Here is a 26,327-nt window from a genome sequence, read left to right on the forward strand (position 1 = left end):
ATTCTCCAAGGCGGCCTTCACGACACACGACAGCGCAGAGTCGCTGAGCAGAGACTGATAGCCAAGTTCCGCACACATGAGGACAGTCTCAACAGGGATCTTGGGTTCATGTCGCACTATCTGTAACCCCCATGACTTGCCTGGGTTTGCAAAACCTCACTTACTGTACTGTCTGGAGACAATACACATCTCTTTAAACTGTGATCAGTGCTCCTTCCACTCACATTATCAGCCACTTCAGGTCTTGAACAGCAGGTTAGGTGTAAGGATTCGCATTTTAATCAGTAATCTCTAAACTGTCTGTGCTTTATATGCTCTGTCTGAGGCCAGAACTCTCCATTCACCTGACGAAGGGGGTAACCCCGAAAGCTAGTGAGTATATTATCAAATAAATAGGTTGGACTAAAACCTGGTGTTGTCAGACTTTTTACTGTGTTTACGCCAGTCCAACGCCGGCATACCCACATCATGGTTTGAATTTAAGCAGAGTTTGGCAGTTAACTGCTGCATTTTCCATTGGCAATGCCTCTGCCAACCAGAGTCCACTTACCAATCAATCATCACTCTCTTGAAGTATGGATGGCAGGGTGGCACAGTGGTTGGCAACACTGCCTTACAGCGCCAAGTATCTGAGTTCAATTTTGGCCTCGTGTGACTGTGTGGAGTTTGCAGTTCTCCCTGTGTCTGCATGGATTTGCTCCGGTTTCCTCCCACAGTTCAAAGATGTGGATTAGTTGGATTGGCCATGCTAAATTGCCCCTTAGTGTCCCAAGATGTGCCGGTTAGGGGTAAATACACAAGATTGGAAATGGGCAAGGTGCTCTGTCAGAGTCGGTGCAAGCTCGATTCTAGGATTTTATGATTCTAGACATTTTTTGTTGCCTTTAAGTTTGGTGTTTTTGTGAATTGTTCTGATGAGTGCAAGATTAAAAGTTTGTTAACGTGTATTTTTTTTCAGCAATACTGAGCTATTGTAAAATCTTTTGGAGAATTAAATCAATGCGTCGCTCATGGTACCACCAGTGACATTATGACTTTTTTGGTTGCTGGGTAAAACCAACAAATCACTGCAGTACTGCATCTTTGTGAAGGAAAAATCTGTAAATATGAGACAGAAAGTATGAGAGTATGAAAATAGATAAGTCCCCTGGGCCTGATGGGATTTACCCTAGGATTCTCTGGGAGGCTAGGGAGGAGATTGCAGAGCTTTTGGCTTTGATCTTCATGTCGTCATTGCTTACAGGTATAGTGCTGGAAGACTGGAGGATAGCAAATGTTGTCCCCTTGTTCAAGAAGGGGAGTAGATACCATCCTGGGAATTATAGACCAGTGAGCCTTACTTCTGTTGTGGGCAAAGTTTTGGAAAGAATTATAAGGGATAGGATTTATAATCATCTCGAGGGAAATAAATTGATTAGGGATAGTCAACACGGTTTTGTGAAGGATAGGTCGTGCCTCACAAACCTTATCGAGTTTTTTGAAAAGGTGACCAAAGAGGTGGATAAGGGTAAGGCAGTTGATGTGGTGTATATGGATTTTAGCAAAGCGTTTGATAAGGTTCCCCATGGTAGGCTACTGCAGAAAATGCAGATGCATGGGATTGAGGGTGATTTAGCAGTTTGGATCAGGAATTGGCTAGCTGATAGAAGACAGAGGGTGGTGGCTGATGGGAAATATTCAACCTGGAGTTCAGTTACAAGTGGTGTACCTCAAGGATCTGTTTTGGGGCCACTGCTGTTTGTCATTTTTATAAATGACCTAGATGAGGGTGTAGAAGGATGGATTAGTAAATTTGCTGATGACACCAAAATTGGAGGAGTTGTTGACAGTGAGGATGGATGTTACAGTTTGCAGAGGGACATAGATAAGCTGCAGAGCTGGACTGAGAGGTGGCAAATGGAGTTTAATACAGAAAAGTGTGAGGTGATTCACTTTGGTAAGAGTAACAGGAGTACAGAATATAGGGCTAATGAAAGGACTCTTCGTAGTGTTGACGAGCAGAGAGATCTCGGGGTACATGTGCATAGCTCCTTGAAAGTTGGCACCCAGGTTGATAAGGTTGTTAAGAAGGCGTACAGTGTGTTAGCTTTTATTGGTAGAGGGATTGAATTTCGGAGCTGTGAGGTCATGTTACAACTGTACAAAACTCTGGTGCGGCCGCACTTGGAGTATTGCGTACAGTTCTGGTCGCTGCATTATAAGAAGGATGTGGAGGCATTGGAAAGGGTTTACCAGGATGTTGCCTGGTATGGTGGGAAGGTCTTATGAGGAAAGGCTGAGGGACTTGAGGTTATTTTCATTAGAGAGAAGGTTACAAGGTGACCTAATTGAGGCATACAAGATGATCAAAGGATTGGATAGGGTGGACAGTGAGAGCCTTTTTCCTCGGATGGTGATGGCTAACTCGAGGGGACATAGCTTTAAATTAAGGGATGGTAATTATAGGACGGATGTCAGAGATAGGTTCTTTACTCAGAGGGTAGTAAGGGCATGGAATGCCCTGCCTGCAGCAGTTGTGGACTCGCCAACTTTAAGGGCTTTCAAATGGTCAGTGGATAGGCATACGGAGAAAGATAAAGATGCAAATGAAGAGAATTTCAGAGCAGAATAAGAAAAATGAAATGAACAGCTAAAGCATCTTGTCAATTCAATAACTCAGAATACTGTAAAGATGGTGAATGGCCTCTTTCTTGTGTCTTCATGGGTGGATAGATAAGTCTTCGCTCTTAGAAAAGGATAAACAGTAATCTGGGTCACAGGAGCAGGAAGTGCAGCTCGAGAAGATTGGTGGTTGGTGAGGATACCACAGAGAATTGGAAAATCTCCTTAGGAGAGAGAGATTGGTGGAGAATTACAAGTTTAGAACTAAGGCAACTCTCTAAGAGACTCAGTCATCTTAATAAAAAGCAGGTTCACAGTATTCTAGGGTTTACTGATAATTATATATGATAATTCACCAGTAAGAGTGGGGGTAAAACACATTTAAGAATTTATATTTTTGTTACTAAACAGCTGCTCCTCTGACATTGAGAGAAACACTGGTACAAATAAGTAGTTTGATTCTTACCATTCAGAAAGCATCAACATTCCATCAATAAATATTCAGTGATAATTTGTGGAAGTAATAGAACATAGAACATAGAACATTACAGCGCAGAACAGGCCCTTCGGCCCACGATGTTGCGCCGACCAGTTACAAAAACAATGACCCACTAGCCTATACCAATCCCTTTTCGTCCATAAACCTATCCAGAGATCTCTTAAACGCCCCCAAACTAGACGCATTTACAACTGCAGCAGGCAGGGCATTCCAATCCCTCACCACCCGCTGGGTAAAGAACCTACCCCTGACATCCGTCCTGTAGCTACCCCCCCTTAATTTAAAGCCATGCCCCCTCGTGCTAGCTTTCTCCATCCGAGGAAAAAGGCTATCACTATCCACCCTATCTAAACCTCTAATCATCTTATATGTTTCAATAAGATCCCCTCTTAGCCGCCTTCTTTCCAACGAAAACAACCCTAAATCCCTCGGTCTCTCCTCATAGGACCTCCCCACCATACCAGGCAACATCCTAGTAAACCTCCTCTGCACCCTCTCCAACGCCTCCACATCCTTCTTGTAATGCGGGGACCAGAACTGCACACAGTACTCCAAGTATGAGAGCAATTATACACACATCTCTGACACAGCTTCACTTCTTATTAGTATGGCTGGGATTTAAACAAGGATTTGCTTTCACATGAGATTAGCTCCTATAGAAATAGATGGTTATTGTTGAAGAATGTTAAATAGTTATGAATGACTGATGATAACTGAGCTTTAAATATCTGTTTAACAGCTGTGCTGTGAGTAATCTGAAAAAGGTCTCTTTGGAACTGGGTGGGAAATCACCGCTTATCATCTTTAATGACTGTGACCTTGACAAAGCTGTTAGAATGGTGAGTGCAGCCTGAGACATCCCAATCCTTCTAACTCTATGAGAACTGGTCCCAATTCTTGTCCCCCACACCCCCTTCCCAGCTCAGCATTAGTCTTTCAAATCCTTATTCTTTGCTCCTCTCCAGGGTATGGGAGCTGTATATTTCAATAAGGGGGAGAATTGCATTGCTGCTGGCCGTTTGTTTGTCGAAGAGTCTGTCCATGATGAATTTGTTCGGAAAGTGGTAAGTAACTCCAAAGTCCTTCTTTAGTGTCCTACAGCCTTAAAAGGAACAACACACAATATTTGTGTACATTTGTCTGATGTTTACTTCCCATGCTACTTTCAGGTTGAGGAGATTAAAAAGATGAAAATTGGTGATCCTTTGAACAGATCAACAGATCATGGACCACAAAACCATAAAGCCCATCTGGAAAAGCTGCTTGAATATTGTGAAATTGGAGTAAAGGAAGGAGCGACACTGGTATATGGGGGAAAATCCATTTTACCACCTGGTATGAAGTCCTTCACTTCATAGAAATGGACCAAAAAAGCAACTCAAATTGCATGTGGTTCAGTTGAAAAATCTTTAGTGCTTTTATTTTCACATTCACTTCAAATTAAATCAAAGGCACCAACAGAAAGTGATATTGGAAAGACTGAAGGATCATAAGGTGATAGAATGCAACAAAGCAGAGGATGTGTACTGCTATAGGAGCAGGATTTAACCACTTAACTACTGTTCAGTGAGATCGTGGCTGATCTTCATCCTAACTTTGTATACAGGCCTCCATCGCATATCACTATGGATAACAAAAATCCATCAATCTTAGACAATTGATCCAGCATCAAATGTCATTTATGGAAGAAAATTCAAAACTTTGAACACCCTTTGTTTGTCGAAGTGTTTCTTAATTTCACTCCTGAAAGGTCTGCCTCTAATATTTAGACGGTGTCCCTTAGCCCTTGGAAATACTGTCTCTCTATTGATACCAGTTGTCCTCATTCATATCTTAAAAACTTCAATCAAATCTAACCTTCTAAATTTCAGAGAATACACCCTTTGTTTATTTAATCTCTATTTGTAGTTCAACCATTGAAATCCAGCTATCATTCTAGTAAAGATACCCTATTCCACGGCCAATATATTCCTCCTATGCTTTGTGCCCAGAATATAATAAATGGTCTAAAGCAGGCTTTATATACCTGAAACATGACCTGCTACTCCATTATTTCTATTCATAGAATCATAGAATCCATTCAGTCTAGAAAGAGGCCATTTGGCCCAATGAGTCTGCACCAACTCTCTGACATTATTTTACCCAGGCCCTCACCTCTGCCCTATTGCTATAAATCCACACATTCCCCTCCAGATGAAGACCATAATCCCATTAGCCAATGGTAATTTTCTGTACCTGTTCATTCCATTTTAATGATTTGTTACCTGAACCTCAAGTCTCTTTGGACCGCCACTGTTTCTAACTTGGCCCCATTTAGAAAGTACATCGTAAGTCACTTGCCAAGTTTTGCTTCTTCACTTAATCAACCAATACCTTTTTGTAATTTCATGCTTTAATCTACATAGATTAAAATTACCTATCTTTGGTGATAGCTAATAATGGGGGTTAGTGTTGGTTATGGGGTTTAATGTTGGTTAATGATTTGGTGTTGTATTGGTTAATGGGGTTTAGTGTTGGTTAATAATGAGGGATTATGTTGGTTAATGGGTTTGTTTTTAATGAATCAACACTTAAATGTTTTCACTTTTTAAATTAAAAATCCAAATTTTGGCAACTTCCATCAATGGGCAGTTAATAGATTGGGAACACTACATTCGAATCTACTAGGGATACTGATCAGTTAATCAGAAATTGAGTTCAGATTCCCTAGTAAATGGTGAGGATGAGGATTGGGCTGAGGCAGCGAGTCCAGTGAGCTGTGAAAAGGACATGAGTTCAGGTACAATCTCTATAGTGTGCCCAGCTCAACGTTGGCTCAGTGTCTGTCACTCCATCTCCAATTGTTTATTTTTGCTTTAGGTTTCTTTATGGAGCCGACAGTTTTTACTGATGTGGAGGATGACATGTACATTGCTAAGGAGGAGTCTTTTGGACCAGTGATGGTCATTTCTAAATTCAAAGATGGGTGAGTTGGAAGCTGAAATGGAGCTCCTGACCCGCTGAGTGGGTAGGGAGAGATCATAGTCAGTACTGTACAATAAATCAAATGATCTTTCAATATAATGGTACAGGCACAACACAGTCTACCATATGTTCTGCTATCTCTATTTTACTCATGGGCTGTGCAGTGACTGGTGAGGAAGGGAAGACTGTGGAGTGATGTGTGTGTATCCAAAACAGAAACATGGCCTATAAGAATTTAAATAAGATTTCTTTGCATATTAACATATGTTGTTTAATAGTTCCCTACCGAGGCTCATGAAATGAGACAAGAAAGAAAGGCCATGCAACCCACATGGCTTTTGAAGGAGCTCCAGTGTCTCCTACCCCTCAACTCTTTCTCTGTAGCCTTTGAATATTCACCCAATTCCCTCTGGAAAGCTATTACTGAATCTTTTCCACATTCTTTCAGGCAGAGTATGCCAGATCAGAAGAACTCACGCAGTAATTTTCTTTTGTTCCTGGTTTTGTTTGTTGTTAAATCAGCTGCCTCTGGTTCTGGCACTGAATCATGCTTCTGCTTACTTTTCAATCTCCCTCAATCTTCCCTGCTCTAAAGATAGCAATCTCATTTGTTCCAGTTCCCCACAGTTCTGAAGACCCTCATCCTGGAGCCATTCTATTAAATTTCTTCTGTACTCCCTCCAAAGTCTTACAATCCAAATTGGGAAAGAATTAAATACAGTACTCCTCATAGGGCTAACCAGTGTGTAAAGGTTTAGAAAGCTCCTTGGATTTGTAATCCATGCTTCTGTTTATAAAGCCAATGTCATTTTGACAGCCTGTCTTTAATTTTCAGTGTCTCTACTCATTCTGCTGCTAAAATTAATAATGTCACTCTTTTGTAAAATTATCCCTGTCCTGTGCCTGCCCATTTCTATGTTCTCCCAGATCTCTTACCATCCTCCTCACTAATTATGACATTTAAATTTTTTGCTATCTATTGAAATTATGCTTTGAAAACCCAAGTCCTGCCAATAGCTTGTAACGAGAATAGCTGTGGATCCTGTATATAATTTTCTATAAGCACAAGTAGGCCATTCAGCCCCTCAAGCTTGCAAAGACATTCAGTGCAGTCATGGTCTTAACTCCACCTTCCTGCTTGCCCCTTGTTGATGAGTCCACCTGGATAGGGTGACTTTTCCCCTTTGAGCCCACCATCAACTTTTCAAATTGCTCCTCCTTATTCTGTCTAATTTCTATACTATCTTCTTCTTTATTGTTACAGTAACAGCATCCACAAGTTTATCTTCTTAGTCTCTTTTACTCTTCACATTTGTAAAACCAAATCCATTTTCATACATCCTTTTGACCCTGACATGTTCTCTTCCAGTTCTCTCCTGTAACTTTTGGTGTTCAGTTTGATTCTCTTTCGAGTCTGCCATTTAATGCAAGCTTTAGTTTTCTGGTTTATTTTAATCTCCATAACTTTGATTATCCAGGGAGCTTAAGTTTTGGGTGCCCATCCTTTCCTCCTCGTGAGAATGTCTCTAGCTTGTACACATCTCCTCCTTTAAGGTCTTTTATTGCCTACTCCAATACAGAGACTTAGTTTTCAAATGTTGTTGTGTATAGGCTATATTCAGGGTATTTTTGGAGAGAATCTGCATCTGTGTCAGTGAGTAAACTTTGAATGATTCTATATCATAACTCAAGTAGAATTTCAAATCCTGTTCACCATCTACAAGGCACAAGTCAGGAATCTGATGGAATACTCTTCACTTGCCTGCATAATTGCAGCTCCAATGACACTCAAAAGCTCGACACCATCCAGGATAAAGCAATCTGCTTACCATTCGCAACCCATTCGCCAACTTAAAAAAAACATACTCTTGTCTCCACCACTGACGCACAGCGGCAGTTGTGTGTATAATCTTCAAAATGCATTGCAGCAACTCACCAAGACTCCCTTGACTGCATCTTCTAAAGCTGCAACCCCCTAGCCCCTGGAAAGACAAGGGCAACAGATAGAAACACCATCTCCTTCAATTGCCTCACTGTCACTGGGTCAAAATCCTGAAACTTCCCCCCAAAACAACACTGTAGGTGTACCTGTAGCAGTTCAAAAAGGTGGCTCACCACCAGCTTCTCAGGGCAATTAGGGATGGGTTTAGCCAGCGACACATATGTTTTGTGAAGGAATAAAAAAAAATCTGGTTTTGAAGAAATAGTTAGTTAATTAGAGGTGAAATTGATAATCCAGTGTAAAGTACTGATTTTAATCTCCATATATTCACTTGGTTTCAGAGATATTGATGGAGTATTGCAGCGGGCAAATAATACAGAGTTTGGTTTAGCTTCTGGAGTTTTTACGAAGGACATTGGGAAAGCGATGTATGTGAGCGATGGACTCGATGCTGGAACTGTATTTATCAACACATATAATAAAACTGATGTTGCAGCTCCCTTTGGGGGCTTCAAACAGTCTGGATTTGGGAAAGATCTGGGTAAGTTTACACTTTATTCAGAAACACAGCTTACACCAAGTGTGAAGTTCACAAGAAACTGTTGCAGGATTGAATGTTTATTGTCGGACAGCAGAAGTGTCTTCACATTACAGCACTCACACTGTGACTGAGCAGAAAGGGTTATGCTGAAGCCCAGGATGGAGTGAATGGACAGTAAGAAGTCTCACAATACCAGGTTAAAGTCCAACAAGTTTATTTGGTAGCAAGAGCTTTCGGAGCGCTGCTCCTTCATCAGGCGAGTAGAGAGTTGGATTCACAAACACAGCATATATAGACAGGGATAACAGTTGGAACGCAAGTCTTAACAGGGAATCAATTCTTTACAGGTACAGACAATGTGAGTGGAGAGAGGGTTAAGCACAGGTTAAAGAGGTGTGAATTGTCTTCAGCCAGGACAGTTAGTGAGATTTTGCAAACCCAGGCAAGTCGTGGGGGTTACAGATAGTGTGACATGAACCCAAGACCCCGGGTGAGGCCTTCCTCATGTGCTGAACTTGGCTAGCAGTATCTGCTCAGTGACTCTGCGTTGTTGTCTTGGAGAATGCTTACCCAAAGATCGGAGGCTGAGTGTTCTCCACTGCTGAAGTGTTCCCCGACAGGAAAGGAACACTCCTGCCTGGTGATTGCCGAGCAGTGTCCATTATCCATTGTCGTAGCGTCTGCATGATGTCGCCAATATATCATGCCTCGGGACATTCTCTCCTGCATCGTATCAGGTAGACAACGTTGGCCAAGACGCAAGAGGATGCCTGGTGGATGGTATTCTCATGTGAGATGATCTGGCACGTTTTGCAGATGTCGCTGTGCAGGGTTGTGTGGTGTCGCGGTCACTGTCCTCCTGAAGGCTGGGTAGTTTGCTGTGGACAATGGTCTGTTTGAGATTGCGCGTTCGTTTAAAGGCGAGTAGTGGGGGTGGTCTTGGTGAGATGTTCGTCTTCATCAATGACACGCTGAAGGTTCCGGAGAAGATGTAGCTTCTCTGCTCTGGGGAATTACTGGACAACGAAGGGTGCTCTGTTGGCCATGTCCCATATTTGCCTTGTGAGGAGGTCGGTGCAGTTTTTCACTTTGGCGCCTCGGACTGTCGATTGATGAGTTGAATACCATACCCTCTTCTTACGAGGGCATCATTCAGCGTCTGTAGGTATCTGTTGCATTCCTCCATATTTGAGCAGATCCTGTGTATATGGCGGGCTTATAGTGCAGAAAGAGGCCCTTTGGCCCATCGAGTCTGCATCGAACACTATCCCACCCAGACCCTACCCCCATATTCCTACATATTATACCCACTAATCCCACTAACCTACGCATCTCAAGATGCTAAGGGGCAATTACAGCATGACCAATCAGCCTAACCCGCACATCTTTGGACTGTGGGAGGAAACCGGGGTACCCGGAGGAAACCCACACAGACACGGGGAGAATGTGCAAACTCTACACAGACAGTGACCTAAGCATGGAATCGAACCCAGGTCCCTGGAGCTGTGAAGCAGCAGTGCTAACCACTGTGCTACCGTGCCGCTCTGTATGTGGAAGCTGGAGAAGTGGAGCATCGTGAGGTTTCCGTGGGCTTGCGGTACAGTGAAGTGCTGAGGTGACCGTCCTTGATGAAGGTGCGTGTGTCCAAGAATGCAACTGATTCTGGAGAGTTGTCCATGGTGAGTCTGATGGTGGATGAAATTTGTTGATGTCATCGTTTAGTTGTTTCAGTGATTATTCGCCATGAGTCTAAAGGAAGAAAACCTGTGCATGAAGATGTTGACATATTGAGGTGCAAATTTGGTCCCCATGGCTGTTCATGTCTGGACAAAGAACTGATTGTTGAAGGTGTAGACATTGTGGTCCTGGATGAAGCGGATGAGTTGTAGAATTACGACTGGACATTGGCAGTTGTCAGCACTGAGTACTGAGGCAGTTGCAGCAATGCCATCGTCGTCATGTGTTAGGTATAAGGTTATAGAAGAAAGACCAGATTTGAGTTACAGATCATGATCTAATGTAATGATAGAAAATGCTTGATAGGCTGAATGGGAAACTTCAGTTCTTGTGTTCCACATAGTTAATAATCAGTTAGTTTCAGTTGTAGGGGTCCAGTTTCAATCACCATTTAGATATAATGCTTTGATTTGTGTGGTTAAATAGTTAATAGAATAGGAAGCAGCAGATCATAAATGGTTGCCCAAAACTAGCTGAAGAACTGTAGTCATGCAAAACAACATCAGCTTTCTAGGAGGGATGGAAAACTGGCATTCATAAGATTTTTAATGTATTAATTGATGTTATGTAATTTTATCTACAAACTTCCCATCATTGCAGGGTGACTTTGTCCAGTGCTTGTGGTTTGTGACTTCTGTCAGCATTCTGATTTTTTACTTACATTCTCTTTCTTGGAATCATTTTGGTGAGTTTCTTAACCTTTTCTTTTCAGGTGAGGAAGCTCTTCATGAATATCTCCGAACCAAAGCTTTGACTGTGGAGTATTAGATCCTGATCACAAAAATGTCTTCCCTTTCCTCTCATTGGCTATACTTTATCCAGTATTCAGCAAAGCTAACACCACTATAGAAACACTACAGTACAACTCAACTGTACAGGTGAACACTGAGTTACAATTCAAGTGTACTGAGTCCCAGGATACTCACTTGCCTCTTAATGATAGCACACGAAGAGAAGCTAAAATCATAATTGCATTTAAATTGAGGATGCGTTGACATCTCCACATGCCTCAATGTACCTCAAATAATCACTTCTTGGTGGTTTTAAAATCTCAGCCAGAGCTTTTCCTTTGCATGCAATCAGCTATTCAGGTGAAAATTATATTCAGAATTACACTCAGAAATATTTTATGTTCAAACTCGTTTGTATACTGGGTTCTTGGATTCGTGAAATGTGACAGTGAATTGTTATTTGATTGGAAGTTTTAAAAGAGTAAAATCTAATTGACATGCAAAACTGACAGACATGAAAAGGCCAATTTGAGTGCCCCACACTGTGATGACTGCTTACGTCCACCCTGGCAGTTGTGATCTCCTGGGAGAAGCAAACAACAAAAAGCAGAATGGACAATAAGGGACTAAAATATCCCTGAAAATTATTTTTCACACCCATAGGGTGATTGAGATTAATCCAGGCAAGCATAGAGACAGAACATGATCTCTAGGTCAGTGAGGAACCAGTCTCACTCATTCCTGATGGCAAAAAAAGAGAGCTCCAATCCCCAGTGTATTCCAATTGTTCACCACTCTGAGGTAAAGAAGATATGCTCAGTCTGTTCCCATTTAAAGATTGTTTAAAAACCCATTAACTTAAATGTATTCATCATATATGTAAAAGTTAGTCAGTTTGAATGTGCATCTCATGATTTTATTTGGTAAAATTAAAGCTTTGCTGTGCATTCCAACTGATGTCAAGTACATTTCTTGTTAAATTTCTACTGATTTAATGCTGGGTATTTGGTAATTATAGCTTGCAGCCGTTGTTCTTGCATGTCCCACCTCAAATTTTGTTCCAATGGACTTGGAGTAAAGCCACCAATTTTAAGACCTGTGTCTGGAAATGCATCTCCCATTTATGATCACACTCTTCAGTGGCACCGTGGTCAGCAGTGCTGTCTCACAGCACCAGGGACTCAGGGTAGCTCAGTGGTCAGCACTGCTGTCTCACAGCACCGGGGACTCAGGGTGGCTCAGTGGTCAGCACTGCTGTCTCTCTGCACCGGGGACTCAGGGTGGCTCAGTGGTCAGCACTGCTGTCTCACAGCACCAGGGACTCAGGGTAGCTCAGTGGTCAGCACTGCTGTCTCACAGCACCGGGGACTCAGGGTGGCTCAGTGGTCAGCACTGCTGTCTCTCTGCACCGGGGACTCAGGGTGGCTCAGTGGTCAGCACTGCTGTCTCTCTGCACCGGGGACTCAGGGTGGCTCAGTGGTCAGCACTGCTGTCTCTCTGCACCGGGGACTCAGGGTGGCTCAGTGGTCAGCACTGCTGTCTCTCTGCACCGGGGACTCAGGGTGGCTCAGTGGTCAGCACTGCTGTCTCTCTGCACCGGGGACTCAGGGTGGCTCAGTAGTCAGCACTGCTGTCTCACAGCACCGGGGACTCAGGGTGGCTCAGTGGTCAGCACTGCTGTCTCACAGCACCAGGGACCCAGGGTGGCATGGTGGCACAATGGTTAGCACTACTGCCTCACAGCACCAGGGCAGCACAGCGGTCAGCATCAGGGACCCAGGGCAGCACAGTGGTCAGCACTGCTGTCTCACAGCACCAGGGGCGCAGGGCAGCACGGTAGCACAGTGGTCAACACTGCTGTACCATAGCACCAGGGACCCAGACTGGCACAGTGGTTAGCACTGCTGCCTCACAGAGCCATGGACCCAGGGCAGCACAATGGTTAGCACTGCTCGCTCACAGCAACAGGAACCCAGGGCAGCGTGGTGACAGCGGTTGGTACTACTGCCTCACAGAGCCAGGGACTCATGTTCACTTCCCAGCTTGGGTGACTGTATGGAGTTTGCATATTTCGTGTTTGCGTGGGTTTCTTCCAGGTGCTCCAGTTTCCTCCCACAGTCCAAAGATATGCATGTTAGGTTGATTGGCCATGCTAAATTGCCCTTATCGTCAGGGGAATTAGCAGGGTACATCTGTCGGGTTACAGGAATAGGACTTGGGTCTGTACGGACTTGATGGGCAGAATGGTCTCCTTGTAGACTACAGGATTCTATAATCATTCTATGGTTCTTGAGTTTCTTCCTATTCACTTTGAAGTTGAATTATATCTTTATATTCTTTGCATGAGTTTGTTACCTTTTCAGCTTAAAATGAAGAGTGAAGCATTGACTGTGTCCAAGTGGCTAAGTAATGGAGTGTAATGAATTGATTGGAGATAGTCAGCGTGGTTTTGTAGCGGGTAGGTCGTGCCTTACTAACCTTATTGAGTTTTTTGAGAAAGTGACCAAAGAGGTGGATGGGGGTAAGGCAGTTGACGTGGTATATATGGATTTTAGTAAGGCGTTTGATAAGGTTCACCATGGTAGGCTTCTGCAGAAAATGCAGATGTATGGGATTGTGGGTAATCTAAGAAGTTGGATCAGGAATTGGCTATCAGATAAGAGACAGAGGGTGGTGGTTGATGGTAAATATTCATCATGGAGTTTGGTTACGAGTGGTGTGCCTCAGGGATCTGTTTTGGGGCCACTGTTGTTTGTAATCTTTATTAATGATCTGGATGAGGGTATAGTTGGGTGGATTAGTAAATTTGCTGATGACACCAAAGTCGGAGGTGTGGTAGATTGTGAGGAAGGGTGTCATAGTCTGCAGGGAGACTTAGATAGGTTGCAGAGCTGGGCCGAGAGGTGGCGGATGGAATTTAATGCGGAGAAGTGTGAGGTAATTCACTTTGGTAGGAACAACAGATGTGTTGAGTATAGGGCTAACGGGAGGACTTTGAATAGTGTGGATGAACAGAGGGATCTAGGTGTATGTGTACATAGATCCCTGAAAGTTGGGAATCAAGTAGATAAGGTTGTTAAGAAGGCGTACGGTGTCTTGGCGTTTATTGGTAGGGGGATTGAATTTAGGAGTCGCAGCGTCATGTTGCAACTGTACACTACTCTGGTGCGGCCGCACTTGGAGTACTGTGTGCAGTTCTGGTCCCCACATTACAAGAAGGATGTGGAGGCTTTGGAGAGGGTGCAGAGGAGGTTTACTTAGGATGTTGCCTGGTATGGTGGGGAGGTCCTATGAGGAGAGACTGAGGGATTTAGGGTTGTTTTCGTTGGAAAGAAGGCGGCTAAGAGGGGATCTTATTGAAACATATAAGATGATTAGAGGTTTAGATAGGGTGGATAGTGATAGCCTTTTTCCTCGGATGGAGAAAGCTAGCACGAGGGGGCATGGCTTTAAATTAAGGGGGGGTAGCTACAGGACGGATGTCAGGGGTAGGTTCTTTACCCAGCGGGTGGTGAGGGATTGGAATGCCCTGCCTGCTGCAGTTGTAAATGCGCCTAGTTTGGGGGCGTTTAAGAGATCTGTGGATAGGTTTATGGATGAAAAGGGATTGGTATAGGCTAGTGGGTCATTGTTTTTGTAACTGGTCGGCGCAACATCGTGGGCCGAAGGGCCTGTTCTGCGCTGTAATGTTCTATGTTCTATGTTCTAAGTGTTTGGGGAAAGTGAATAGTTGATTAGAATTTGATAGAACCGTAGAAAAGTTACAGTGCAGAAAAAGCCTATTCAGCCCATCGTGTCTGTACTGGTGACACGTTAACCCCACTTTCCAGCACCTGACCCATTTGGAGGTCACAGCATTTCAGATACAATATCTTTAAATGAGTTGAGCACTTTAGTCTCAACCACCAGTTTATGAAGTGAATTCCAAATACCCACCACCTTTGGGGTGAAAAGGTTTTTCCTCATATCTCCTCTAATCTGTCTACCAATCAGCTAGGGGAAACAAGTCTTTCCTATCTACCCTGTCTAGGCCCCCTCATAATTTTATACATCTCAATTAGGTTACCCCTTAACTTTCTCTGTTCTAAGGAAAACAACTCTAACCTCTCTCCTCAAAGCTGCAATTTTCAAGCTCTGGCAACATTCTTGTAAATCTCCTGTGCACTCTCTCCAGAGAATTATGTCCTTTCTGTAATGTGCTGATCAGAACCGCACACTAAATTCCACCAGTGGCCGAACTATCATTTCATACAATTTCAACATTACATCTTTGCTTTTGTGTTCAAAACCTCACAAGCATTATCCACCTGTCCTGCTACCTTCAAGAATCTGTGGTTATGCACTCCAAGACTTTGGTGTCTTTGTGCATCAGTCAGTGAAAGTAAGCACACAGTTACGGCAGACAGTAAAGAAGGCAAATGGTAATTTGGCCTTTATAGCAAGAGAATTTGAACACAGGATATTTTACTGCAATTGTATAGAACCATAGAAAATTACAACTCAGAAACAGGCCTTTTGGCCCTTCTTGTCTGTGCCGAACCATTTTTTGCCTAGTCCCACTGACCTGCACTTGGACCATATCCCTCCACACCCCTCTCATCCACGAACCTGTCCAAGTTTTTCTTAAATAGGGAGTTGGTGAGGCCACACCAATAGTATTGTGTTAGTTTTGGTGTCTTTATCTGAAGAAGAATGTCATAGAAATCATAGAAACCCTACAGCTCAGAAGGAGGCCATTCACCCATCAAGTCTGCATCGACCACAATCCCACCCAGGCCCTACCCCCATATCCCTACATATTTACCCACTAATCCCTCTACCCTACGCATCTCACGACACTAAGGGGCAATTTTTAGCATGGCCAATCAACCTGACCCACACATTTTTGGACTGTGGGAGGAAACCGAAGTACCCAGAGGAAATCCATGCAGACACGAGGAGAATGTGCAAACTCCACACAGACAGTGACCCAAGCCAGAATTGAACCCAGGTCCCTGGAGCTGTGAAGCAGCAATGCTAACCACTGTGCTACCGTGCCGCCCCACTATGTCCTTAGTACATACAGTGAAGATTTACCAGGTTGATTCCTGGGGTGGCAAGTCTGTCATACGAGGAGACACTAAGTCAGTTAGGATTATATTGCAGTTTAGAAGTGTGAGAGAGGATCTCGTAGAAACTTTTGAAATTCGAAAAAAATTAGACAGGTGGATTCAGGAAGAATTTTCCTTATAGTGGGGGAATCCAGAAATAAGTCATAGCTTGAGGATAAGGGCTAAATCTTTTAGAACTGAGGTGAAGAGAAATTTCTTCACCCACAGAGTGGGTGTAATTCACTACCACATTAAGTTGTTGAGGCCAAAATGAGAGATTTCAAGAAGAAATTAGATACAGCTCTTAGGGCTAAAGGGATTAAGGGATATGGGAGAAAGGCAGGATCAGAATATTGACTTTGATTATCAGCCTTGAAGACAGTAGGACAGGTAGATAAGGTAGTTAAGGTATGTGGGATACTTCCCTTTATCAGCTGAGACATAGAATATAAGAGCTAGGCGGTTGTGATAGAACATAGAACACTACAGCACAAACAGGCCTTCGGCCCACAAGTTGCGCTGATCATATCCATACCTACCAGGCCATTGAACGATCTATAACTCTCAATCCCATGTACTCATCCAGAAGTCTCTTAAAAGACCCCAGTGAGTTCACCTCTACCACCACCGACGGCAGCCAATTCCATTCACTCACCACCCTCTGAGTGAAACACTTTCCCCTAACATCTCCTGGGTACCTGCTATCAGCGATAGTCACTGAGCTGTCGTCTTGCCCAGTATCTGGTCCAGTTTAGGCACACACTAACGACATGAAGCACTAGGCCAATCTCGAACAACCAAGAGCAGCCCCAGTACGACCCATCGCGTGTATGCCCCTCGTTGGACACGAGGTGGACCGACTTAAAACCTGAATGAAAAGAGAAAAAACACTACCATACCATATCCATTTACATTACCAGGGATGCCCCAATGCTAATGACCCTTATTTAAAACAATCTCCTATATCCACCCATCTCCAACTCAGTCATGTGCCTGTCTAAGTTACTCTTAAAGGACTCTAGTGTGTTTGCCTCCACCACCTTACTTGGCAGAGCATTCCATACCCCCCACTACCCTCTGTGTGAAAAACCTCCCTCTCATATCTGTGTTGTACCTCTCCGCCCTCACCTTAAGTCCATGGCCCCTTGTCCTACGTGTCTCTATCACAGGAAATAGCTTACCTCTGTTTACTCTATCTATACCCTTCATAATCTTATATACCTCTATTAGATCCCCCCTCAGTCGGCGTCTTTCAAGGGAAAACAGCCCCAATTTCTTCAATCTTTCCTCATACCCCAGTCCTTCCATACCAGGCAACATCCTGGTAAACCTCTTCTGCACTCTCTCCAGAGTCTCCACGTCCTTCCGGTAGTAAGGCGACCAGAACTGGATGCAGTACTCCAAATGCGGCCTAACCAACGTTCTGTTCAACTGCAACATTAGACTCCAGCTCTTATATTCTATACCCCTTCCTATAAAGGCTAACATACCATAGGCTTTCTTCACCACACTCTCCACTTGCACTGCCACCTTCAAAGACTTGTGCACTTGCACCCCCAGGTCTTGCTGCGATTCTATACTCCTTACAGGCTTACCCTTTACCATATAACTTCCCCCTACATTATTCCGGCCAAAATGCATCACCTCACATTTATCCGGATTAAACTCCATTTGCCATGTATCTGCCCAATCAACCAGCCTATCAATATCCCGCCGCTGTATTGCCAGACACTGCTCCTCACTGCCCGCCAATCCAGCCTTCTTGGTGTCATCAGCAAATTTGCTGATCACACCACCTACTCCCTCTTCCAGATCATTTATATACACTACAAAGAGAAGAGGTCCCAGCACTGAGCCCTGCGGCACACCACTAGTGACAGACCTCCAGCTAGAAAAGGACCCCTCCACTACTACTCTCTGACTCCTCTTTGCAAGCCAGTTCTCTACCCATCTAGATACCTGACCACATATCCCATGAGCTTTAATCTTCTATACCAACCTACCATGAGGGACTTTGTCAAACGCCTTACTGAAATCCATATAGACGACATCAACGGCTCGTCCTTTGTCGACCGTTTTTGTCACCTCCTCAAAGAATTCTACCAGATTCGTAAGGCAAGACTTCCCCTTTACAAAGCTATGCTGCGTATCCTTAATCAGATCGCAACGCTCTAAGTGCGCATACATCCTATCCCTAAGAATCCTCTCCATCAACTTACCTACCACTGACGTTAAGCTCACCGGCCTATAGTTACCCAGGCTATCCCTCCTATCCTTTTTAAACAACAGTACCACGTTAGCTATCCTCCAGTCCTCTGGGACCTCACCTGTGTCCAAAGAAGAGACAAAGATTCGTGTCAGAGGCCCAGCAATCTCATCCCTCGCCTCTCTAAGCAGCCTAGGATAAATGCAATCGGACCCCGGAGATTTATCGGTTTTAATGCCATCTAAAAGCCCTAACACTTCTTCCCTCGTAATCGATAGATCTTTCAATTGGTCTACCGCTCCCTCAATGATCGAACCAGACATCAAGCCCCTCTCCTTCGTGAATACCGACACAAAGTATTCATTCAGGATCTCCCCATTCCCTCTGCCCCTAAGGACAATTCCCCACGCCGGTCCCTGAGAGGACCGATTTTACCCCTAGCCACCCTTTTGCTCTTAAGATAGGAGTAAAACGCCTTTGGATTCTCCTTAACCCTACCTTCCAAAGCCATCTCATGCCCCCTCTTTGCTCTCCTAACTCCCCATTTGAGATCCCTCCTACTCTCTCTGTATTCCTCCAACGCTCTCTCCGTTCCCAGCTGCTTAGACCTGACATACGCCTCTCGTTTCTTCCTAACCAGGTCTTCTATATCTCTAGTAATCCACGGTTCCCTAATCCTACCTTTCCCATCCTTTCTCCTAACCGGCACATGCCTTTCCTGCACCCTTTGCAGTTTTCCCTTGAAAGACTCCCACATGCCTAACGTGGTCTTGCCTTCCAACAGCCTATCCCAGTCTGTATCCCTAAGCTCCTGCCTAATCTGGCTGTATCTAGCCTTCCCCCAATTTAGCACCCCCCCCCTTAGGACAGCTCTCATCTTTTTCCATTCGTATCCTAAAGTAGACAGAGTTGTGGTCACTATTAGCCACATGTTCGCCTACTGCAACCTCAACCACCTGACCCGGCTCATTTCCCAGAACTAAATCCAGTATCGCCCCCTCTCTAGTCGGGCTATCTACATACTGTTGCAAGGATCCTTCCAATACACATCTTACAAATTCCTCCCCATCAGACCCCCCAGCTCTAGGCACCTTCCAATCCACCCCAGGGAGATTAAAATCTCCCAGTACAACAACCCTATTCTTCCTACACTTATCCAAAATGTCCCTACATATACCCTCTTCCACTGCCCGCGGGCTATCAGGCGGCCTATAGTACACTCCTAGCATAGTAATGGCCCCCTTCCTATTCCTCAACTCCACCCACAGAGACTCAATTTCCAACCCCTCCATGTTATCTTTCTTCTGCACCGCTGTGATCCGCTCCCTAACTAAGAGTGCCACTCCCCCTCCTCTTTTCAACCCTCCCCTATCACACCTAAAACACTTATACCCAGGAATATTTAGCTGCCAGTCCTGCCCCTCCTTTAACCACATCTCTGTCACTGCCACCACATCTAAATTCCTCGCGAACATCAAGGCCCTAAGTGCATCCGACTTTCCCGTCACACTCCTCGCATTAAAACAGATGCACCTAAGACCCTCAGGCCCTCTCGGATCCTCCTTCTCCTGGGGGATTTTCCTATCATCTAGACTTACCCTGACCTCCAACTCACTCCCAGTGCCCTTGAAACATCATAACATGCATGGCTACAGACCAAGTGTTGAAAAATGGGAATGGAATAGCCCATAAGATCAAAAATATAAGAGCAGAACTAGGTCATTTGGCCTATCGGGTCTACCATTCAATCATGGCTGATACGATTCTCATCCCTATTCTTCTGCCTTCTCCCCGTAACCCTTGATCCCTTTATTAATCAAGAACCTATCTATCTCTGTCTTAAAGACGCTCAATGACCTGGCCTCCACAGCCAGAGCAATGAATTCCACCCTCTGCCTGAAGAAATTCCTCATCTCAGTTTTAAAGGAGTGCCCCTTCACTCTGAGGTTGTGCCCTCGAGTTGTATTTCTTCCCTTAGTGGAAACATCTAGGCTTATGTAAGTTTCAATTTGATCCATCCTCTTCCTTCTAAATTCTATTGAGCAGAGGCCCAAACTCCTCAACTACTACTCATGTGACAAACCCTTCATTCCTGTGACCGTCCTCTGGACTTACTCCAAGGACAGCACATCCTTCCTCAGATATGGGGCCCAAAACTGCTCACAGTATTTCAAATGCGTCTGACCATAGCCTTACGCAGCCTCAGCAGTACATCCCTGCCCTTGTGTTTTAGCCCTCTAGAAAGGAAAATTGAATTTGCCTTCCTAACTGCCGACTGATCCTGCACGTTAACCTTAAGAGATTCCTGAACCAAAACTCCCATGTCCCTTTGTGCTTCACATTTCCAAACCCTTTCCCCATTTAGAAAATGGTCTACACCACTATTCTTCCCACCAAAATACATAATCTCTCACTTTCCCACATTATATTCCATCTGCTACTACGTTGCCCACTCTTCCAGCCTGTCCAGGTCATTCTGCAGCCTCTGTCAGAGATCCTGGGTACCAGCAACCTTGGGCACTCTTAGTTGACTTTTATACAAACAGCACCAGACACCATGCAATCCAATGCAAAGCCTTTAATGACTTGTACACAAGGAGAACTCCTCTCCTCCATTGAAATGGCTGGAGTGGTTCTGACGTTACAGATAAATAACTTATTTATAGCCAATTACGACAAATCAGGAACAAGTGATTTTTCACATCCTTCATTGACATACATATTTGCCAATTAAATCCCGGCTTTTCGCTCTTTCTCATTCGATGAAATATTGACTTCTGCTAATCCTTTATTTACATTGCATATCCCCATATCTCACCTTTGGTATTTGTTATGGAAAAATCTGGTCTTGCTCACTCTCTGGTGAAGGTCAAAAAGCAGAATGTTAAGTGAAGATTAGCCAGAAATAGCAGACAGATTCCATCGATGGTCTGCAACTGATAACATTCTCACATTCTATTACAAAGAAGACATGAAATTTTTAATCTGAGCATTTTAACTTCCACATTTCCTCCCTTTTTTTTTAGGACAACCTTATGGTCCTCCATGACTTCTATATCTATGTGCCTTAGCTTTCTAAATTCTTCCTCGGTTGCTTCGTTAAATGGGAGGACTGGACAGATATGGGGGGTCTGGACTGTGAACAAAAGAACAAGACAGCAGATAGAACGGATGCAGCAAGAGACAAGCTGAATAACCCTGTACAAGACAATGAGCAAAGCTAGGCCTATAATAAGGTTCTTGAGAAAGGTCTTTAAAAAAATCTTCAAACCACTGCTGAAGTTAGGGACCCAGCTCACCAGTCAAAGGGCTTTTCCTGAGCAACTCAGTGCAAAAGACACACCTGCTCCTGAATGGCATGTACATCTGTTTCAATCCTACCATCCTCATTAATGTAAAAACAGCATATCTCATTGATAGCTGCACACACTGCTAGCAGCAGATCGAGGGCCATGTGGTTCCGTAGCACCACCTTAGAAAGGGACTGAATTTCCAACTATAGGCCCTGAATGGCGTCCACGATGCTGTTTTCCATTATTTCCGTGGTAGTGGAAATATTAATAATAGTCTTTTCTAATTCTGAGACTCCAAGATGTGGGAGGAGTGCCCGGACAAACTGGTGAAAGCCGGTGTTATGGATGACTAGCAGATTTGGAACTGACCGTTCCTGTTGCCTCACAAATCCTAGCTGTTGTGAAGGGAGTGAATGAATATCTGCTTGACCCCAAAAGCCTCGGGACCATGGTGCAGATGCCGGCTCTGTTCCCCCCAAAGCCAGACCGAGCCATTGCAAACAAAGGTCGGGAACCAGAATGTGGAGTTTTGGCAAGAGGTAAGCCAATACTGGGTATGGGGCGATTTCTCCTGGGCACACCAACAGATGTAATAAGTCTGACTGAGACGTAGAGCTCTTAGGGCTGCTTGATCTGCACACCTGGGCTGATCCCCATGGTTACAAGGCCCTAAGCCCTTGGGATAGATGCCAGACAATAACGAGACCATTGAGGGTGAGGTTGTATGACCGCTGGCAATCACACTCGCCCTTGGTGTAGCAGAGTTCAGGCCTTGGAAGTGAGGTCCAGAGCGATGCATTAGGAGTTATTAGCCATGCAATCCCAAAAAGGTCATGGAACCAGACAGATTGTAGAAACGAAACCAGGCATAGTTATAAATATATAGTCATAATCAGCAAAGTAAGAACAAAGAAAATTCCAGCACAGGAACAGGCCCTTTGGCCCCTCCAAGCTTGCACTGACCATGCTGCCCAACTGAACTAAAACCCCTACCTTTCCGGGGACCGTATCCCTCTATTCCCATCCTATTCATGTATTTGTCAAGATGCCCCTTAGCAGTCACCACTGTATCCACTTCCACTACCTCCCCCGGCAGCCAGTTTCAGGCACCCATTACTCTCTGTGTAAAAGATCTGCCTCGTACATCTCCTTTAAACCTTGCCCCTCGCATCTTAAAACTGTTCCCTCTAGTAATTGACTCTTCCACCCTGGGGAAAAAGCTTCTGACTATGCACTCTCTCCATGCCTCTCATAATCTTGTAGACTTCTATCATGTCGCCCCTGAACCTCCATCGCTTCAGTGAGAACAAACCAAGTTTCTCCAACCTCTCCTCATAGCTAATGCCCTCCATACCAGGGCAACATCCTGGTAAATCTTTTCTGTACCCTCTCCAAAGCCTCCACGTCCTGCTAGTGTGGAGACCAGAACTGAACACTGTAATCCAAGTGCGGCCTACTAAGATTCTATAAAGTGGAAACATGACTTGCCAGTTTTTAAATTCAATACCTCAGCTGATGAAGGCAAGCATGCTGTATGCCTTCTTGACTGCCTTCTCCACCTACATTGCCACTTTCAGTGACTTGTGTACCTGTACACCCAGATCCCTTTGCCTATCAATACTCTTATGGGTTCTGTCATTTACTGTATATTTCCTATCTGAATTATTTCCAAAATGCATTACATTCCATTTGTCCGAATTAAACTCCATCTGCCATCTCTCCGCCCAAGTCTCCAACTGATCTATATCCTGCTGTATCCTCTGATGGTCCTCATCGCTATCCGCAAATCCACCAACCTTTGTGTTATCCGCAAACTTACTAATCAATTACGTTTTCCTCCAAATCATTTATACATGTTACAAACAGCAAAGGTCTCAGCACTGATCCCTGAGTAGAGCCACTTGTCACAGCCCTCCATTCAGAAACACACCCTTCCACTGCTACCCTCTGTCTTCTTTTACTGATGATTGGAGATGCCGGTGTTGGACTGGGATAAACACAGCAAGAAGTCTGAGAACACCAGGTTTAAGTCCAACCAATTTATTTGATAGTAAACTCACAAGCTTTCGGGGTTTGCCCCTTCGTCAGGTGAATGGAGAGTTCTGGCCTCAGACAGAGCATATAACAGCACACACAGTTTACTGATTAGAATGCGAGTCTTTACAGCGAACCTGCTAACCAAGTCTTAGAGTTGTGTATTGTCTCCAGACAGTACAGTAAATGAGGTTTTGCAAACCCAGGCAAGTCACGGGGGTTACAGATAGTGTGAAATGAACCCAAGATCCTTGTTGAGACCGTCCTCATGTGTGCGGAACTTGGCTATCAGTCTCTGTTCAGCGACTCTGCGCTGTCGTGTGTCATGAAGGCCGCCTTGGAGAACGCTTACCTGAAGGTCAGAGGCTGAATGCCCGTGACCACTGAAGTGTTCGCCAACAGGAAGGGAACAGTCTTGCCTGGTGATTGTCGAGTGATGTTCATTGACTGATAGCCAAGTTCCGCACACATGAGGACGGTCTCAACCGGGATCTTGGGTTCATGTCGCACTATCTGTAACCCCCGTGACTTGCCTGGGTTTGCAAAACCTCACTTACTGTACTGTCTGGAGACAATACACATCTCTTTAACCTGTGCCTAATGTTCTTTTCACCCACATTGTCTGCATCTTTAAGACTTGAATAGCAGGTTAGTTGTAAAGATTCATAAGAACATAAGAAATAGGAGCAGGAGTAGGCCATCTAGCCCTTCAAGCCTGCCCCGCCATTCAATAAGATCATGGCTGATCTGTCGTGTCTCAGTTCCACATTCCCGCCCTCTCTCCATAACCCTTAATCCCCTCGCTTATCAAAAACCCATCAACCCGCTTCTTAAAAATATTTAGCGAGGCAGCCTCCACCACTTCAATGGGCAGAGAATTCCAGAGATTCACCACCCTTTGAGTGAAGAAGTTCCTCCTCAACTCCGTTCTAAACCGCCCCCCCTTTATCCTGAGGCTGTGCCTCTAGTCCTACTGTCCTTTCTGAGCGGGAAGAGCCTCTCCACCTCTATCCTATCCATCCCATTCATCATCTTATACGTCTCAATGAGATCTCCCCTCATTCTTCTAAACTCTAACGAGTACAAGCCTAGTTTATTCAGCCTCTCCTCATAGCTCAACCCCCTCAACTCCGGTATCAGCCTAGTAAACCTCCTCTGCACTCCCTCCAAGGCCAAAATATCCTTGCGTAAGTACGGCGACCAAAACTGCACACAGTACTCCAGCTGCGGCCTCACCAATGCCCTATACAGCTGCAGCAAGACCTCCCTACTTTTATATTCAATCCCCCTCGCTATGAAGGCCAGCATCCCATTCGCCTTCCTGACCACCTGCTGCACCTGCAAGCTGGGTTTTTGCGACTCATGCACAAGGACCCCGAGGTCCCTCTGCACCGTTACATGCTGCAGTTTTTCGCCATGTAAGTAATAGTCCTTCCTACCATTATTCCTACCAAAGTGGACAACCTCACACTTGCCAACATTAAATTCCATTTGCCATTTCCTGGCCCATTCGCCCAGCCTATCTAGATCCTTCTGCAGACTCTCCACACCCTCCGCGCAATTTGCCGTTCCACCAATCTTGGTGTCATCAGCAAATTTCGACACCCTACACTCGGTTCCCTCCTCCAGATCATCTATATAAATGGTAAATAGCTGAGGCCCCAGCACCGACCTCTGAGGCACTCCACTAGTCACCAACCGCCAATCCGAATAGCACCCATTGACCCCCACTCTCTGTCACCTATTTGACAGCCAATCCCCTATCCACGCTAACACCCTACCCCCAACTCCATGTCCCCTGACCTTCTGCAATAACTTCTTGTAAGGCACCTTGTCAAACGCCTTCTGAAAATCAAGAAACACCACATCCACCGGCTCTCCTCTATCCACCGCCCTAGACACATCCTCATAGAACTCCAGTAAATTCGTCAGACACGACTTCCCCTTAACGAAACCGTGCTGCATCTGCTCTATCAAGCAATTCCCCTCAAGATGCCTCGCTATTTTCTCCTTGATCACAGATTCTAACATTTTTCCTACAACAGACGTTAAACTAACCGGCCTATAATTCCCCGCCACACTTCTTAAACAACGGTGTAACATTAACCATTTTCCAATCTTCCGGCACTTCCCCGGAATCCAGCGACGTTTGGAAAATAATCACCTCCGCCATTTCCTTCAGAACCCTTGGATGCATTCCATCCGGTCCTGGGGACTTGACAACAATCAGTTCCCTCCAGTCTGTCGAGCACCACCTCTCTAGTAACAATAATTTCATCCAGGCCCTCCACTCCTACCGTCTTTCCATCGCTAACACCCGGCAAATTATTCACGTCCTCCTCCGTGAAGACCGAAACAAAAAAGTTATTCAGGGCCTCAGCCATTTCCCCATCCCCTACCACTAAGTCCCCCCTCTCATCCTCTAAGGGTCCAACGTTCACCCTAGCCAGCCTCTTCCTTTCTGTGTATTTATAAAATTCTAATCGCATTCTAATCGCTAATCTGTAAATTGTGTGTGCTGTTATATGCTCTGTCTGAGGCCAGAACTCTCCATTCACCTGACAAAGAGGCAAACCCCGAAAGTTTGAGAGTTTACTATCGAATAAATTGGTTGGACTTTAACCTGGTGTTGTGAGACTTCTTACCGAGCCAGTTTTGTATCCACCTTGCTAGCTCACCTCTGATCCCA

The 26,327-nt window shown here is 44.7% G+C and overlaps 1 protein-coding gene across 1 annotated transcript in view; it reads left to right on the plus strand.

Annotated features, from left to right (window-relative positions):
- Positions 1–11,968, plus strand: part of LOC145355253 (mitochondrial 10-formyltetrahydrofolate dehydrogenase-like) — a 120,685-nt gene extending 108,717 nt beyond the window's left edge. The window contains exons 18-23 of the mRNA XM_080207122.1: positions 3,840–3,939; positions 4,066–4,164; positions 4,270–4,435; positions 5,960–6,065; positions 8,348–8,547; positions 10,997–11,968. Coding sequence (XP_080063248.1) covers positions 3,840–3,939; positions 4,066–4,164; positions 4,270–4,435; positions 5,960–6,065; positions 8,348–8,547; positions 10,997–11,052 — 727 coding nt within the window. The 3' untranslated portion in view covers positions 11,053–11,968. The remainder of the gene's footprint in view (positions 1–3,839; positions 3,940–4,065; positions 4,165–4,269; positions 4,436–5,959; positions 6,066–8,347; positions 8,548–10,996) is intronic.
- Positions 11,969–26,327: the final 14,359 nt, after the last annotated feature.

The sequence above is a fragment of the Carcharhinus amblyrhynchos genome, chromosome 19 (assembly GCF_965287045.1).
Source record: "Carcharhinus amblyrhynchos chromosome 19, sCarAmb.v2.hapA, whole genome shotgun sequence".
Classification (NCBI taxonomy): Eukaryota; Metazoa; Chordata; class Chondrichthyes; order Carcharhiniformes; family Carcharhinidae; genus Carcharhinus; species Carcharhinus amblyrhynchos.